At 41.2% G+C, this 19,563-nt stretch overlaps 1 protein-coding gene across 2 annotated transcripts in view; it reads left to right on the top strand.

Moving 5' to 3' along the window:
* Positions 1-19,563, top strand: part of LOC126253659 (uncharacterized) — a 79,567-nt gene that overhangs the window by 48,830 nt on the left and 11,174 nt on the right. For both annotated transcript variants that reach the window (XM_049955184.1, XM_049955177.1), the window contains exons 5-6: positions 4,408-4,596; positions 9,071-9,244. In XM_049955184.1, coding sequence (XP_049811141.1) covers positions 4,408-4,596; positions 9,071-9,244 — 363 coding nt within the window. The remainder of the gene's footprint in view (positions 1-4,407; positions 4,597-9,070; positions 9,245-19,563) is intronic.

Below are 19,563 nucleotides of genomic sequence, written 5' to 3'. Positions count from 1 at the left end.
GTGGCAATTGGGTGGGGGTAAGGAGGAAGCTGGGGCGGGGAGGGGGAGGGATAGTATGGTGGTAGTGAAGGCTTCAGTGACCATAATTATCCTCCCATCCTTGTACAAAAACAAATCTCTCGTGCCTTATCTTTCCAGTCTCTCACCACCTCCCAAAGTCCCGCAGTCCTGCCACAGAGGATCATTCCCCTCGTAACTCAGTAGCCTCCAGGACTGGAGCAACTGAATTACATTCTCTGCCAGGGTTTCTATTACCTCTCATCATGCCCTGAAATGAGAAATGTCCTGCCCACTATCCCCCCCCTCCCCCCCCCCCTCCCTGTACCGTAATATTCCGCCATCCACCGAACCTACACAGTGGAAAATGAGGAGATTATTTAAGTCTTTTTTTTCTATATATTCCAAGTTTCACAACTCTGCAGACCTACAGGTTATGTCAGTGTTTTGTACATGTGGAATTTGAAATTCCTTTAGAGACTATGTGATTTGAAAAGCAGACACAGATTGAAGTACAATCAGTTTGCGGCTCGGATCCTCACTTTGATTTCTGCCTCACACAATGTGTCATCCATAAATATTATCCCCAGGTATTTAAAATAATGAACCTTTTTGTATGATTGATAGTGACTGCCAGAGGCTGGAGTGGGCATCTTGAACAGAAATGGGTCGAGCTCATCACCAGATACTCTTTCTTCAATTTATTCATGAGGAGATCTGTTCTACCCGCTTTCAACCCCACACTGTTGCTCAACCACATCAGTTCTTCCTTGGATGTGGACGACAGGGCCACATCGTTGTCAACCGGAGGTGTGTGATTTTCTCACCCTCTAGCTCGATCGCTTCAGGCTTGTGTGGAAAGCTTCCCTCATTATTTTTTTCAAACATTGGATTGAAGAATATTGGTGATACACCATCTCTTTGTCTCAACCCTGTTTTTATGTAAAAGCTCTCCACAGCTTGGTTCCTGAGCTTCACTTTGCCTTTGGAATCAATGAGACAAGCATGAAGCAGGCCGATGAGTTTCTTGGGTATTAAAAATTTGGTTAGGCAACTCAAAAGGCTCTCCCAGTGCGTGCAGTATATGCCTTTGTAAAAGGTATGAAGAGCACATCTAGGTCTTCACCAAATCCCAACATCTTTTTGGTGAGCCACTGCAGCACATAGATGTTGTTGACATTTTGAACAGCCCTTTCTGAAATCCCAATCACCTCTTCTGCAAACAGCTGGATTTTATCCAGTATACAGTTGGACAAGATCTTACAGGAGATATCCAGAAGGGCAATACCTCTGTAGTTGGTGCAGTCCATTTTGTCACTTTTCTTGCATATGGAGCAGATGACTGTTGTCTTCCAGGTTTCTGGGATCTCCTCGAAACTCCAGATCCTCTTGATTAACTGGTGAAGTTTGTTCTCTCTCCTCCAGCTTGAATGACTTCTGCTTGGATTCCACCTTCTCCTGAACTTTTATTCTTCTTCAGCTTAATTATCTGAATCTTTATTGCCTCCAATGAAGGCAGTCTGTATTTCATCCAGGAATCGAAATAATGTCAGAATGTAGAAATTCAAACATATCTTTTAGGTTCATCACAGTTGAGGAGCTCCCCAAAATATTGTTTCCGAACAACAGCAGTGGTCAAATCATTGGTGAGTATGGTGAGTTTTGTCAGCTCTGGTACGCCTTCTTGAAGAAGTTGGCTTTACAATACATCTTTTACACCTCTTTCCCCAATAAATCTTGTTGAGCATCCACTTTTCCTTGGCACACATTCTCTTTGTTCTCCTCAGTCGCTCAGGTATTTCACGATACTCCTTCAAACTGTGCTTTGCCTTAAATAAAATCTGTGCCTTATAGCTAGCTTTCCTCAACTTCTCTTCATAATGACTTAAAGCATTCGTTCCCAAACCAAATATTCTTGCACCTTATCCACTTCTTGTAACTGTATTTGCCACCTCTTTCTGCATAACTTCAAAGCTTTCTCTACAGCTGTCAAGGTTCATTTCCCCTTTCTTAAAAATGTGAAAGGATGGAGGACAGGGAGTGGGAAGAAAGGGTGTTGTGAGACACACTTTATCTGGTTCGTTGACCTAGACCTGTCCAGCTCGGAAGACCCTCCCAGTAGCTATGTCACCACTGGCGTAGCCCTTAGTGTCACACGAACATGCAAACCTCTCGACCTGCATGAATAGTACTGCTTTAAGGTGGTATCTCGTGGAGAGGTACTGATAATCATACCAGAGCTTTTACTGACAGACATATTCTATCCAGTTCATCCATAAAGAGATCTCCAGTGCCATATCCTCTGGTGACACCAGTAAAGGTGTTAACCAGCCAATGACCAGCACTCCTCTGATCACCCAGTATCTTCCTCACCCTGAAAAGCTCAACCCACCCACCTCAAGGCTTCAGCTACCTCTTGTTGTACGCTGAGATGACAGATACCCTACCTGTATCACACGAAGTTTTGTTCTGCGGCCACTGACCTTACAGAATATCCTTGTTCATACTGCTGCCAGTCGTGCAACCCGAGGTCACTCCCTCCTGGTCATCACAGGGGCAGTACTGTGCCATAGACTGCACACCGCTTCCTACCACAACCCACTCACAGGGATTTCCTACCCTGTAAAATGTGTGGCCCAGTATGAAGCAGCCATGTTATATATCAGCTATTCTGCAATTACTGTATACACCATTCTGTGTGCACATTACAAGCAACCAGCTGTCAACTCACATGAATCGCCACAACTAAACTGTGGCAAACTGCAAACTTGACCATCCAGGTGTTAAACATTTAGGTACTCCCTTTCGGCATGAGTTTCTCTGAACTGTGTGGGTTGATATTGTGTCTCAAGCCTATCCTGTCTTCTTGTAATCTCCATGGTCTAAACTTCCACTAATCTGTTCTCGCCGCATCACTTACCTTTTTCCTCATTTCTCCCATCCACACCACTCCTTGCCCATCCAGAACACGTAGTGCCTTCTTTCACTTTTCACCCCTCTGCACTTCCTTCCTTCCTTCCTTCCTTCCTTCTGATAGAATTACGGTGTCATCAGCAGACCACAGAGTTTTTATTTCTCCTCACTGCACTTTGGTTCACTTTCCAATTTTTCTTTGTTTTCTTCACTAATCACTCAGCATACAGAGTGAATCAAATTGTGATAGAGTACATCCCAGTCTCACTCCCTTCTTGACCACTCTTTCCATTCATGTCCTTAGACTCTCATAACAGTAGTATGGTTTCTGTATAAATTGCAGATCATATTTTGCTTCTTATACACAGTGGCACACATAAAACTGGCCCCTTCACTGAAAGGAATACGAATGAAGAAAATTGACGTACATCATCGCTTTCTTACATTTTTATTGTACAGTTTCATTATTAACTATGTAATTAATAGTTTAAGTAACAGATTTACTTTTATTAGTTTAATAAGCATATTTTAGAAAGGAATTTAAAGTCTGTGTTCAAAATGTTCTCCACCAACATCCAAGCAAAGTTGTGCATGTCAAAGCATTTTAAGGAAAACACTTTTCAGTACTCTTTGAGGAATGTTCGAAATTTCTTCACATATGTTGTTTTTTAATGTGTCAAGTGTTCTGGGATTGTTGCGGTAGACTCTAGCCTTTAGAAATCCCTAGAGGTATTAGTCACCTGGTGACAAGTCATGAGATCAGGGTGGCCACAAGCCCTTACTAATGGTTCTCTCTTCTGTAAAATCTGTATGTATATGAGCTAAGGACAAATCAGACATATGAGAAGTTGACCCATCTTGCTGGAAATATGCACAACATTTTTCGTTTGGAGTTAACAGAGCCGAAAATTCATTGTAGAGTTGCAAGTAAACATGTGTGTTGACTGTTTCGTAAAGAACAATGGCCCGATAATTCTGTTACCAGATACAGCACACCGTACACCAATCTTTAAATCATGTAACAGATTTTGCAGTATGCTGTGGGGATTCTCTGTAGCCCAGTATCTTGTGTTTTGTGAATTAACGCAACCCGGCAGATGAAACCGAGCTTCATCTGTCGAAAAAAAGGAGGAACGGATCAAGATGTCCCCCAGCGAAATTTTCCAGCAACCAATTACAGTAATGTGTATACTTACACTTGTCCGCTTCTTTTATTTGCTGAACAACACTCACACGGTAAGGTTTCATTTTTAAGCCACAAAGGATGCAGTGACATGACCTGCGAGACATTCCACGTTGCTGTTTTAATCATTGTGTTGACTTGTAGGGACTTCTTTCAGTGTGTCCTGTCATGTTTGCCACAACTTCATGTGTACGTACAGTCGGTGCCTTATTTCCCTTTTAAATTAAGTTGTAGTGAATTTGACTGAGTTGTGTTGCAGGATTTAGCTGTACACATCATCAGTACGTAAAGCCCTATTGTGCTCTTCTCCACAGGAGTATTGCTCCACTGCTGCCTGCTTGCGCCGAGATGCTGGAGCACCTCGAGCTGATAGACCACGACGAGAACAGTGTCGAGGAAGCCATGGAAACACTCACTGCCCTGGGGAAACTCCACAACCTGCGCTGTCTTCACTTCGGTACCACTAAATGGGAAGTCCGACATTTGGTTCCTGCTGTGTTTGAGTGAGTTGCATCAGATTAAATATTACACTTTTCTTTTAAAGTGGTGCTTGTACATGCCCACAATTACACAGTGACCATTACAGAAAGATCTGTTAGTTCTGCCATGCACGGAGTTAGTACACCACTATAGGACCACATCACACAGGTTGGTGATGTTACCAGTGTGTCTAAAATTGACCATCCATTAATGTGGTCCTATCTATGAGATTGTGGACTCAGAAATTGAGGGCAGAGGGAAGAAAAAGTTCCGGTATTCACTGTGAGGAAAAACCTCTGTGAGAGTACAGACAGACAGCAGTGCAAGTGGTGTGCCACTCACTACAGCTCATACTCTGTGCTGAGGTACATTAATAATTGCTACTGTAGTTGTCAGCACCTGCGAAGTATATTGGTTTCTGGAGGGGGGGGGGGAGGGGGGTCATAATTAGAATGACCAGTCAAGTTGTAAGTCTTGCTTCTTATTGTATTAGTCATGTAGGGGCTGTTTGAATGGTTGTGCAGGGGGCTACCCAAGAGCTTTGAGCTCCACTGGGTGGAGCTTATGCTGTAAATGCTCTCCCTCCCACCCCCCTTTGTGTATGTGTGCACATGCATGCATGCGCACTGGTGTATGAGCACGTGCATTTCGTTTCTTACAGTGGCGAGGTGAGTGGCCCTTTGTGTATGTGTGCACAGGCATGCATGCGCACTGGTGTATGGGCACGTGCATTTCGTTTCTTACAGTGGCGAGGTGAGTGTAAGTGAAAAGCACCAGCTGTGAAATTTTGCTTCCTTCTCAAGAAAAAATACTTTAAAAGCTCTTGTGAAATCAACGAAAATCACAAAGGTGACACTGTTTGGGAAACTCGAATGTACCAGTGGTTTCCTCATTTCAAAGATGGTGAAATATTGATTGAGGGCACATCTTATTCTAGATATCTTGCAGCCTCCTTTGCTTACAGTCCAGCAAAATGAGTATCAAGTGGAAGTGTGCCGTGCTTTGACAGAATGTCACTGGACTGTCACAGAATTTTTTTCTGAAATAGTTACCCGTAATGGTGCTCGACACTAGGATAATGGCCTGGAACCTAAACAGCTGATAGATGTCAGTGTTGCCTCCTGCAGTGGGCTCACAACAGTACTCTTCCCTGTAGTAATTACACACACAAATAAGTACACTACTGGCCATTAAAATTGCTACACCAAGAAGAAATGCAGATGATAAACGGGTATTCATTGGACAAATATATTATACTAGAACTGACATGTGATTACATTTTCATGCAGTTTGGGTGCATAGATCCTGAGAAATCAGTACCCAGAACAACCACCTCTGGCCGTAATAACGGCCTTGATACACCTGGGCATTGAGTCAAACAGACCTTGGATGGCGTGTGCAGGTACAGCTGCCCATGCAGCTTAAACACGATACCACAGTTCATCAAGAATAGTGACCGGCGTATTGTGATGAGCCAGTTGCTCGGCTACCATTAACCGGATGTTATCAAATGGTGAGAGATCTGGAGAATGTGCTGGCCAGGGCAGCAGCCGAACATTTTCTGTATCCTGAAAGGCCCGTACAGGACCTGCAACATGCGATCATGCATTATCCTGCTGAAATGTAGGGTTTCGCAGGGATCAAATTAGGGGTAGAGCCATGGGTCGTAACACATCTGAAATATAATGTCCACTGTTCAAAGTGCCATCAATGCGAACAAGAGGTGACCGAGACGTGTAACCGATGCCACCCCATTCCATCATGCCAGGTGGGTGCCAGTATGGCGATGATGAGTACACGCTTCCAATGTGCGTTCACAGCGATGTCACCTAACACAGATGCGACCATCATGATGCTGTAAACAGAACCTGGATTCATCCAAAAAAATGACGTTTTTCCATTTGTGCACCCAGGTTGTCATTGAGTGCTCCATCGCAGGTGCTCCTGTCTGTGATGCAGTGTCAAGGATAACCGCAGCCATGGTCTCCAAGCTGATAGTCCATGCTGCTGCAAACGTCGTCAAACTGTTCGTGCAGATGGTTGTTGTCTTGCAAATGTCCCCATATGTTGACTCAGGGATCGAGACGTGGCTGCACGATCCATTACAGCCATGCGGATAAGATGTCTGTCATCTTGACTGCTAGTGATACGAGGCCATTGGGATCCAGCACAGCGTTCCGTATTACCCTCCTGAACCCACTGATTTCATATTCTGCTAACAGTCATTGGATCTCGACCAATGCGAGCAGCAATGTCGCGATACGATAAACTGCAATCGCGATGGGGTACAATTTGACCTTTATCAAAGTCAGAAACGTGATGGTATGCATTTCTCCTCCTTACACGAGGCATCACAACAATGTTTCACCAGGCAATGCCGGGCACCTGCTGTTTGTGTATGAGAAATCGGTTGGAAACTTTCCTCATGTCAGCATGTTGTAGGTGTCGCCACTGCGCCAACCTTGTGTGAATGGTGTGAAAAGCTAATCATTTGCATATTACAGCATCTTCTTCCTGGTGGTTAAATTTCGCGTCTGTAGCATGTCATCTTCGTGGTGTAGCAATTTTAATGGCCAGTAGTGTATGTACCTAAACTGTAAATCACTGTAATGAGAAAGAAATGTAGAAGTTCCATTCACAGGCCAAGTGTGATGCCAGGCTGAATCCAATACAATGCAAAGAGTCCTGAGAGCAGAGTTAACACGAGGACACAGAATAACAGAATGTAGTTGTGTGCACTCTGTTCTGGGATTATATTCGGTACATTGCTCTTGAGTCTCTCAAGGTTGCACTTTCTGTCATATGTACATGTTGACCCTGATGTGTCCGATGTCTGATCGTACCACTGGGCACCAGAGCAGGCGAGTTGAATAGTGACAGTAGTGGCCGTCGAAGAGCTGATACATTATGAGAGGTGACATAGGATTATTGCAGTCCTGTCCGCCCACGTTAACCGAGTGGTCAGTGTGGCAGGGTTCAATTCCTGGCTGGGACTGGAGATTTTCTCTGCTCAGGGACTGGGTGATGTGTTGTCATCATCATCATTTCATCCCCATCTCTGAAATGCAAATCGCCCAATGTGGCGTTGAATGCAATATGTACTTTCCCTTGGCGAACCCAACCTCCCCAAATGGGGGACTCCTGGCCCACAATGCCATACGCTCATTTCCATTTACTGCAGTCCTCCCACCTCGGAGAGGTGACTGACGTGATGCAACCCCAGCATCCCTCCTCACAGCATGGGATGGTGCTCAGTACCAGCCACGGGGACAGTAACAGCAACTGGCTGGGACAGCTCCTTTGAACCACGAGGTGCCCCAGCCCGATACAGAAGCTCATCTGTACCTGTGCTGAGGGCTGTTAAAAATGATGGATGAAGGTGTTTTGTATTAGGTCTTACCTTATGTGGGTGAACTGCTGCAAACCATATGCATTCTCCTCTTCATCCTGAAGTATTCTTTACTTTGTCCTCTAAGGATAACATGATTTTTAAATTTAGTAACAATAATGTCAGCTGCACCAATTCTCCTGATATTCATTTCCTCCAATATTGACAGTGTGAAAGCTCCCGGATCAAATCCTAGCCTATGTAGGGTCCATAGTCTGCCAAAATTAGCACAGTTAGAAACTAAACAAGTATAATATGCTGCAGCTTCATTAGTAGTTGTGAAAACAAATGTTGTCTTGGGGCATGGTTGTTCTATCAGAGAGTTGTAACTTTCATTAGGATTTTTATTTTTTCCATGTTCATACTTTTGTATAAGTTCTGCATCTGCAAAACATCAAAATACTTCCCACATTGTGACACATAAAACTAGAAAAAAAAACCACCACATGATTAAATAATAAGTAATATGGAACAACAGAGGGGTGTAGCCCTGTGCAAGCTCTTGTTAATGATTATTTTTATCACACATAGAGGTGGAATTGGAACGTAATATTCAGAAATTGAAATTTCACTACCATGTAGTAACTGAAAGTGCAATAAATTTTTTTTCACAGTTTTGGTCGCTTTCACATACGTCCACCATCCAATGACCCCCCCCCCCCCCCCCCCACTTTCCTTCATAATACATAGTAAAGGCATATGAAAGGCTTAACCTGGCATCCCCTTAGAGCAGAACCAGTTTTTTTTTAATAAGTACTGCATTTTATGTTGTGCTACGTGGATATGCTTAAATATTGTGTTGTTGGTAACATTTTCATTGATTTATCACCAGTAGCATTATCAGACATTAATCAGCCTCTCTGCTTATTTACATGTAATATGTTACTTTTATTTACATTCAGTATTATCTTCCCATCCCTATACACATCACCAATCCTTTGCAGTCTTCCTGTATTGTGCTACTACGTTCTGGGCCTGCGACCTCCCTACAGATGACTGTATTTTTTGAGAAAAGCATCACAGAGATTCCGACATTATGCATTAGATAGTCTGTGTATATTGCATTTTTTACTATAATTGTAGTACACAGCTGTTTGTCATCCCTTTAGGAATGGACGATTGCAGAAACTACAGCAGCTTCAGCTGAGTTACATTGTGGAGGAGAAGACGGTGTGTGCTGTGGCAGAGCACTGCCCTGATCTGCAAGAACTTGAACTGCTCAGATGCGAGGGACACACGGACGCTCTTTTTGAGCCACTCCGCCGACTCAAAAAGCTGGAAACGTAAGTGTGAGCAACACGATAGTGTGTTTGTTCTGCAATAGATGCTTGTAATTTAGTTACCTGTCTCTTATTATACCGTCGACTTCTGTCCGTGAGAGGTAGGTGAAAACCAGCACACACAAAAAGGCTGTACAGAAAGAACTTCACGCATTGGTGTCAGTTTAAGTTACAGGCACCCACAGTCGTGGCCTAAAGTGTTGCTTATTTCTACAAGTCGATGCACGTCAGGTACACTGCAGTGTGCAAACTCACCTGTCTTTCATTCACTGCGCAAGTTCTTCACATTGCAGTGGGACATGTGTACACTTTAAATGAAATTACGGGATGGGGAAGAGGCCAGTTAGCCAGGAAATAGATACCCAATGTGACTAATAAAAACAATGTTTTGTTGAGGCCCTGTGTCCTCAACTAAGGTAGTATTCTGGCTGCTACCCTGAGCGTGTAAGCTTGAGTGTCTGTGTGGATGCACATGTTATGTGTGTACTCTTACTGTAAAATGATCAAGATGCTCAGAAGCTAGTGTTAACCATTTTATGTTATATGTTTGTGTGTGTCGTCTACAGGTTGTGATATTCTGCTCCTTCCTTATTGTGATATCAAATGGCAATGTAAAGTAAGTATGCTGAGGAGCTACAACTTCCTGTTATTCGATCCAGTTACCACTGAAAGTTAAAAGTGCACTCCAGCTTGCAATTATAGAAATAAATAAATGCTTCTCATAAACTATGTATCATACACTCTCATTTATAATGATCGTGCATAACAAAGTTGGTTCATTATGCGGACCTTCACAGATACATTGATATGGACTATGACCACAAACGGTCTGTCTTAGTTAACAGATTCCAAATAGCATGCAGATAACAGGTTTTCTGTTCTACCCACGGTGTCATAGGCATTGTCACGGCCACTCTTCTTCTGTGGCTCACACCACATCTTGAAGGCAGGACACGATGTCGTGGAATAAGCCGCCAAACTGGCAAGTACCACTGAGAAGTAACCGACCGCTTTCTCTAAGAGTGATGGGTTATTCCCTCTATTTAGTGCAAATGGAAAAGACCAATCTTTATTGTGAACTTGGTTAAAGTTGTACACCACAGTAAAGTATGACATGTTATGTATACAGTGGGGGTGAAATACAGCACATGAATTTATTTTTTCATAATTAGTGTTTGAGATTTATAGCTGGCATCAACTTCACATCTTGGAGAAAAGAGCCTGCTACCTCCAGATACAACAACATGGCCAGGCCAATAGAATAGATAACTGATAATGACCACAGAAACCTTTACATATCCACCTCCGTACACCTGAACAACGGCAGATACATTACCTTCCACTGCAAATGGGTTTAAAATGTCTGTCGTCATCCCAGATTGCAGATATGCTGTGCTCGTCAATCTTGTGATACGTGAGCATACATAAAACAAACATCCAAACAGCAGGCTATACTAATTCTTTGCCTAACTAAATTTTTTATAGTGGCGAACATCATTTACGGTTCAGTGAATGAATGCTTGTGCAACTCATCCCTCACCAAAGTCACATATTACACCATCAGGTAACTGGTTGCCTTTCCGATATTTCACATATTTTTCCATTCAGGAATTTCTATTATTGGTATGCACATGTATCATATTCCAAATCAAAAATATATATGCTTCACATTAGAATCTGATGAGCCTTTATGGAACCACTATTTCTGAGTAAATGTCTCCCCAAATTGATCACTACAAACTAACGACACCAGTGGAATATAAGCCAACAGGAATTCATTACACCCACACATTCAGAGATGCCTGTACAAAATATGCTGCCAGAAGGGACTTTATCATGTTTCCCCACTCAGTTGTGCCCGTAAGGCCAACTGCCATTATCTACCACAATATACACTGCAACATTGTGTCCATAGCTCTATGTACCAATGTAGTTGAGAGACGTGATGCAGTAGACTGACATACATGGTTTTAATTTGTGACGTCAGATAAACTACCAATTCAGCTTAGAGCATCAGTGAGATTGTACTGCCTCAAGTGACACCGCCTACTCTCAGCCAAAGCCCATCATGGTCTGCCTTAAGCAACAAGTGACGTCAGATACATCACTCTGCATAACAACCATAATTAAAATACTTTTATCAGCCCCATTGGTGACTAATGCTTACAGTTAGTTAGAGCAACTCTAGCAAGACTTTTAGGAAGTATTTTTCTTATTGTAACAACATTTTCACTGACAATTTCATGCCTCTCCCCTCCAATGGCAGGAATAAGTATATTCTACTGTTGCCAAGGGACAGCTCTTCTCTCAAACTGCACCTTACTTTTTAGTTTCACAGGAAGAATTCCTACGTGAACCTTCCAGAGCATTCGAGATGCCCTTCACCCCTCTTTGGAACAAAGCTTTCTCCAACTTTTAGTGCCCTCACTTCTGCCACAGCCATTCTGTGTAACAGTAGTCAAACACAGTTGCTTTGCACCCTTTCAGATTCTGCTGCTAAGCCTGATAATGTTCAGAAATTAGTGTAGGCAGGCAAAATTACATGTCGCTGCCTCATTTCATCCCACCTCCATTGGTTTTAAATCTAATATAATATTGAAGATCAGTAAACCAGAACCAACCTTCTATACAAACTTAAATCTTTGGAATGACCACAATACCTTACCGTCAATTTTTAAACCATTTATAATTTTATGTTCTTCCTTAGGTCTGTATGAATTCAAGTAGCATTCTCATATTATCATCATTACTGACAGTAAAGAATTATTCAGTGCTATTCTAGACAAATTGTTATATCAGTATTTCTAGACATTCTTATCATTAATCTAAATTGTCCACGACCTCCTTGTCATATCAGATAATGTCAGTGGTGAATCAAGGGGGGGCAGGATGCAGACTCCCCCCGCCCCGGGTCCCCCATTACACCCCAGAAATACCCCTTGGAAAAAAAGATTCTTTGCAACATAGCTTTCACAATTTACAGTCTTCAAAATTTTCTCACTATTGCACTTGGTTTGTCAGTCATACTTGTAGCTCAACAACAACTGTGGTGGAATCTGATCAAAAGAACTCAAACAAAATTTAGGTCAAATGAAAAGGTTATTAGTGGCACCAAAGTTAGTGTCTGGAGACTCATTGGTGGCACAGTAACTCAAACTTAGTGAAGTAGAGCAAAAGCAGAAATGATAAACTGCAGTTTAAAATGTCTTTCATAAAGGAAATAACAGGAGGACTCTCTCAGTTCAATTGTCACACTCTTGCCAAGAAGATTAATGTGAATGTTAGGGTAAGTGTCATCAAGAAACAGCTGAAATTGCTAGCATCGAACTAATTCCAGGGCCAGTGGAATCCCTGATTCTAAACAGAATTTGTGTATGAGATAGTCCCTCCTTTAGTGTAATCTACTGTAGATCAGTCGAACAAGAAGCGGCCCGTTACTTAGAAGAAAGCACAGGTCACACCGTCTGTGTGATCGGTGGCAGAATTGATTCGTGAAGCTGCCATTTGATATCTATAATATCCGCCTATTGCAGAATTTTAGAACATGTTTTCCACTCAAATCTAATGAGTTATCTGGAACAGAATGATCTTCCGTGCCGACAAGCGTGAATGCCAGAAATATCGGTGTTGCGAAACCTACCTTATGTTTTCCCATGCGACGCTTGGAAAGCCACTGATTGATGCAATCAGGTGGATACCGCACGTCTTGACTTTGAAAGCCATTTGACTCAGTACTACATTGATGCTTATTAATCCATTGGCTTATACAGCTAGTTCACAGCCGGGTGCAGGTTTTAAGTGCGTTATGACATTGCTGGCTGTTAAGACGGTCTGAGGAGCTATAGCTGCCTCTTAGTGTTTCTTCTTTTCTGTCAACAGATGGTATGACATACCTTCCGGGCTGTTGTGGATACCTTTGGAAAACTGAAAAACTGATCTGTTTACAGACGTATAACACACTCGTTTTCTTTTGATTTTTGCAAGTTATAAGCAATCGTTATTCTGGATTTTTCACCAGCTGTGAAGTAGCATGCAATGCTGTACGGTAAATAGTTTCTCTCAGATGAGGAAATTGAAAGTGTGTTGAAAAAAGTGACAGCGATGTAAATGATACTAGTGATGACAGTGAGGCAAATGAAACAGATAGTAACAGAGACGTTGCAGCAACAGGTGTGATTGTTGCTAGAAAACATAAGGTAGAAAAATGGAAATGGGAATGAATCAGGATAAACCTTCTAAAATTTCATTTTTTTGGTTCTAGTGACAGTAGTCCTAGTGGTCAGAGACAACTCGCTCAAAAACTAACGCCATTAGATATGTACAGAAAAATGGTTCATATGTCTTTCTGGGATAATGTAACAGTAGAAGCAAATAGATATGCTACAGATTGTTATTAAAAAAAAGTCCTACTTGGAAATCAAACCCTGCTTAGTTTCCAGATGAAATTGAAGCATATTTTACTTTATGTATTCTTATGGCACAGGTGCAGAAACCAAGACTCTGGTCATACTGGTCCTAAAAAAAAAAAAAAAAAATCAATTCATACTCCTTTCTTTTCTGATGTCATGGCATGTAGGAGATTCTTAAATATTTCTAAGTTCATTCATGTTGTAAATAATGAAAATGTTGACCCTGCAAACTGAACAAGTTTCAGCCTCTTATTGACCCCCTCAAACAAAATTTCTGAAGTGTTTATTATCCTGAAGAAGATATTGCAATAGATGAAAGCCTCATAAAACTCAGAGGTAGACCCTGCTATGTCCAATTCAGTCCCCAAAAAAAGGGCGTATTTCTGAATAAAAGTCTTCAAAATATGAGTGTCAGATACTGGCTAATTGTTCAGGACTTGATATTTATCCAAAAAATAAAAAAAATAAAAATAATAAAAATAAAAAAAACCTGAGTCAAGCAATAAAGAAATCTTGATTAGAGAAGCTGTTGTTATGGACCTCATGCAACTATATATGGACAATGGTCATACAGTATATGTTGACAACTGTCACACTTCCTGGTTTCCCAGTAATTGTTTGCGAGGCTTACTGAAAGAGGCACAAATGCCATAGGAACAGTTAGATCTACTAGGTGAAATATGGCAGACCAGTTCCAAAAATGTAAACTAAAAAAGGAGAGGCACTCGTGTTATTTTCACACGAGCTCATGACTCTGAAGTGGATAGATAAAAAAGAAGTAAATATTCTATGAACTATCCATACAGATGTCAGTATAACAGCAACAGGAAAAAACTGACAGAAAAACCAAAACCCCAGTCCATAAGACCCAAGCAGTTATACATTTGAATGCAGCGAAAGACAGGATCAGCAATCTGTCATCTCTCTTCCCTCCCATGAGAAGATATGCCAAAGCATAGAAGACAATTTTCTTTTACCTGATAGACATTGGAATTTTCAATTGATATATCCTACTAAACTAAGTGATAGGAAAAAAATCATGTATCAATAAGTTTAGAATTCAACTGAGGATATAATAGAGCAGGTCACTCTACCAGACTACCCTAGACATGGATGGCCCCACTGGAATTTCCAGTTACACTGGAAGTAGCAAATTGGGCTATCCCCCTCCCCCTCCCAGTGCCATTACGAAAACATCCTCTGGAAACTGTGTGGTGTACAAAGTAAGGAAGACGAAAAGTGACACATGGTATGAGTGTTAGACATGTCTAGTGGTGTTGCATGTCCTTGAACTCGGGACCTTTGCATTTCGTTGGCAAGTGCTCTATCAATAGACCACACAGTTTTAATCTGCTAGAAAGTTTCCTATCTCTGGTAGTTATGAAAATACAAGATGCGATAAAAAAGTAATGGGAATTTTTCAATTTCATGGGCTTTTTGCATCTGATTGTCAATTTTTTATCTTATTGGTACATATATTCCTGATGTATGTTTGCATTTTCATCTGTTTTGAATATTCAGTTTATTATTGACAGTCAAAAAGGCTATATGTGTTTTCAAGTGCTGGGTGAATTTTTCCTTTTAAAATTGGTGACTCGAAGAATTTGCATTAAATTGTGCTTGAGAAATGGAATAAAGTGCAGCACCACATTTCAAATGTCGACTGCTATTGGCAAATCTGCTATGAATAAGACAAGAGTGAGCGATATAAATGTTTCAAAGGGGGTCTAGAAGACAACGATCACCTTGGACATCCTACCACTTCAGTTACTAATGACAATGTGGAAGAGGTAAGAAAATGGTTCTGGAAAATTACTGAATCACCATCAGATGATGCTGTGATTCCTTTGGCTCATGCCAAGCAGTTTCTTTCAGATGTTTTGGGCACGAAACATGTAGCAGCAAAGTTTGTTTCGAAATTGTTGAATTTCAACTAAAAACAGCATCATGTGGACATCACCCAGGAACTGATGAATTGAGTTACAACAATCCAGAACTTCTAATGGTGTTTATAACAGGTGATAAGACACGTGTACATGGGTATGACATTGAAGCCAAGATGCAGTCATTCCAACTGCTAAAGAGCCGAAACAGAAAAAAATTGACAATTTTGATCACGTGTGAAGATTCTTCTCACTGTTTTCTTCAATTACAATCAGATAGCACATCATGAGTTCATGCCTTAGAGTCATATAGTCAATTAGGAATACTACCTGGAAGTTATGTAACATTTGCATCATGAGATCCGAAGAAAAGAACCACAATTGTGACAAAACCACTCACGGAAATTTCATCACGATAATACTCCCTGCTCACACTTCAGTGTTTGTTCTAGATTTTTTCAAAAAACAAAACCATTGTGTTGCCTCAGCCGCTGTATTTGCCCCCTGCAACTTCTTTCTATTCTCTGGGTAGAAGAGAAACTTGAAAGAATGTCATTTTGCTACCATTGATGAATCAAAAACAGAATCACTGAAGGAGCTGAAGATCATAATGAAAAGAGTTTCAGAAGTGCTTCCAAGGTTGGCAAAACGGCTGCCACAGCTATATTGTGTCTGAGGGGGAATTTCTTAGAAGGGGACAAAGTTGAAGTTTATGAATAAATAAAGATTATTTAAGGAAAGTGAAAATTCCCATTACTTTTTGATCACACATGGTAGACCGCAAATGAAATATTGTTGATACACAGTGGCAAAAGCAATGGACCAAGGACTTAACTTTGGAGGCCAGCAGAGAGCCACACCGAGAGCGGTGGCACAGTGGTTAGCACTCTGGACTTGCATTTGGGAGGACAATGTTTCAAACCCAAGTTTGATCCAGATTTAAGTTTCGCTAAATCGCTTCAGGCTAATGCCCTAGAGCTCTCAAAAGGGCGCCACCAATTTCCTTCCCCATCCTTGACACAGTCTGAGCTTGTGCTTTGTCACTAATGACCTCAAAGTTGACGGGACATTGAACCCAGAGAGCCATATTCCAACGATGACTTCTTGACACATGTTTTTCAGGTAGCTGTTGAACTAATGTATTTGACTGTTTAAGCCTTTACACCCACTATTTGCTCATTCATTAAAAATCAGATTGACATCCAAGCTGCCAGACATAACAAAACTTGGCTCATTGTCACATATGTGGGTTTAAAATTATATAACTTGTTGCCAATAAAGGCATATGTGTGTTCTAAACCACTGCATAAAACTGGCTTAGAGAAAAGATGTTTTACACAGTATGAGAATTCATAAGTTTTCTGAAGATTTTATTAAGCAGGTACGGTGTCATGTTCAGACACAGAATAGAGAAAAGACGTGGGTTTAAGGTCCATCTGTAATTTCCAAATGGTAAGGAGCAAATGCAGAAAGACAAATTCCTAGTGAAGACAGGACAACAACTCGGATCGGTGCCAAACACTGTTACAGGGCATCTACGAGAGACGTGGATTTTGGGACTCGACAGGATGCTTGCAGCAGGAGACTCATGGAATCCAGGCGTCTGATCAATGCTATTTATTTGTGATCAGTCCTACTAATACGCTGAAAACTAATTCTAAACATTTTTAAAGAATCATGGTGGTGCACCATTTCTCCCTTCCTATAATCGACCCACCAATTCACCTGCATTTAATGAGCATTGTCCAATCTGGCAAGTCATTCTACACCTCCAGGGTGCCTCTGACCAACCACATTTAGATTCCTCCCCTACCCCAACTCGGTAGGCAGGGATCCTTCTGGATTTTACATTAACAAACTCCAGTTTAGTATCAACAGCATTCAGCTGAAAATGTCACTGCCACTCCTATTTTGCCCAGCAAAAACAGTGTTTTACGTCACTCGGCCCCGCCCTCTGCCCTCCTCTAGGTGGGGACCGTTGTAGTAGCACTCTAACCTCTGTAAACCCACAGACGTGGCAGTTCTCAGGAACAAGTATTGAGCTCGCTGCCTCTGCTAAGACGTGCCTTTTCATTACCATTTTTACAGTGATGCCTTACAACAACATCTAGGTGGTGGATGGAATTACCAGTTAATTCTCTGAAGTGAAACTTCTCCGGTGGGACAGCATTAAGAGCATCTGCAATTTGCACAGCTCTAGTGTTACTGTTTATCACTGGTAAATTAAATGCTACCGCTTTTGCCTGCTCTCTCTGCATTGTGTCTCCGATTTCCTACCTCGGGATGCCCTTGACGGCTCCAGATAGCCTTAAGCGTGACAACCCTACAAGTCGTTATGTCATCAATATATGATGGCGGCTTGTAATAAAATGGTCTGAGGTGGAACCATTCCAGAGGATGTATTAAAATATATTTCTCAATAACGAATTACAGAATTTAAATCACCGGGACATATTTTGTATATTTACCACATGGGTGTAAATAATGACAGTAAATGTTTTTTGGACTGTTGACATCAAGTGACATTTTTCAAACCTGTAGTAGCCAAGCCATAAAGGTGTTGCATAAGTCCTATGTAGTACAGCTCTTACAGGTGTTGTGAAGGGTCTATTTATTCTGCCTAAGGGTCTCGTACCATCACTGTACATACTGCTGCTTACGACAAAAGGGAACCGACAGAGTGGCTAAACCTTTGTTATTGAAGCTCTGGCTCTGTATTTTTCTATTGTGCTTTGATGGGTCATTAACCAATATTTAATATTAAACACAAAACAGTTTTTTGTTCCTGAAATTGGCTATTGTATCCACTGCTGGAAAGACATGCTAAGTTAGAAATGGCGTCCTACATTTCACTTGAATGTGGTAGCATAAGTGGTACGATCCAGTGAGATTTCCACGAGTAATTAGAGGAAATAAGCATGCAAAACGTGTGCCATCACCTGTAGTTACCAACAATTTTCTCACTTCCTGATTGTTATTAGGAAGTGTGTGTTATTAGGAAGTTTCTTTTTGTAATGCATCATTCCAATCTAAACATCATTCGAGGGGGCAAAAAAGAAATTATATCTGTGCAAGGGTATAATAAGCAATATCAACAGATCCATGCACAGTAGCATGTTTGGTCACTGATGTCACACTTCCTGATACTTCAGTACAACAAAAAAAGGTATTAAAAAGATGCCTTATCCAGAGAACTTTAATGTGGTGTATCACTTAAACTGCATATTTTTGCAATACATAAGTGTTAATTTGAAAACCAACAGATACAGTACATTTGCTTCACAAAGGCTTCAGTCAACATGGGGGCTGCTCAGTTTGCTTCTGTCAGCCAAACACAGCACAGAATCCTTGACAACATATTACATAACTTTTTCATATCGTGAACTCATAAAGGCCACAGGTTGAACATGGACAAAAAAACATTAAACATTCCAGACTTGGAACTGAAAACATGAAAAACATTAAGTATGCAGCAAACCTAACATACACCACATCAAAAAATTTCTGAAAAATGTGTTTGTCATGGTAAAATGTCAAAAAATGTGGTTTTGGTGGTTTAACATGATATCTTATCTTGGAGTTAGCTTTTGGTGTCATTTAGTGGTTGATTACAAGGAGGAGAGGAGATACAGTCTGTAAGCTCTTTAGAGATTCACGGCACCATAGTCCTGCTTGTTAGATGTCGCAGCCTTCCCCTGTATGGAAACCAATAGTGGAATCTGATCTTGAGAACTAATGCTGTTTCATTTATATTGTTCATGTATGTGAGCAGACATTGAATGTGTCATACATTGTATATTGGACAACTAGTGTCATGTGATATTTACAACTGCTCCATATTATAGACTGTTGTGCCTATACTGGTAATAGTAGTAGATAACTTGTGTATGTACAAGGTATTTATAATTAAGCTTTCACTACTTGAGAGGGCCCCATGAAAAAATGACTGATCGTAGGATGATGAAACTTTGAGCAAACATTTGTTAAGGACATGCAGAAGACAAATAGCGAATAAACCACTGGAAGAACC

This window comes from Schistocerca nitens, chromosome 1, assembly GCF_023898315.1.
Source record: "Schistocerca nitens isolate TAMUIC-IGC-003100 chromosome 1, iqSchNite1.1, whole genome shotgun sequence".
In the NCBI taxonomy this organism is placed as follows: domain Eukaryota; kingdom Metazoa; phylum Arthropoda; class Insecta; order Orthoptera; family Acrididae; genus Schistocerca; species Schistocerca nitens.
The sequence above is the reverse complement of the archived record's forward strand: the minus strand, read 5'-3'. Positions and strand labels throughout refer to the sequence as shown.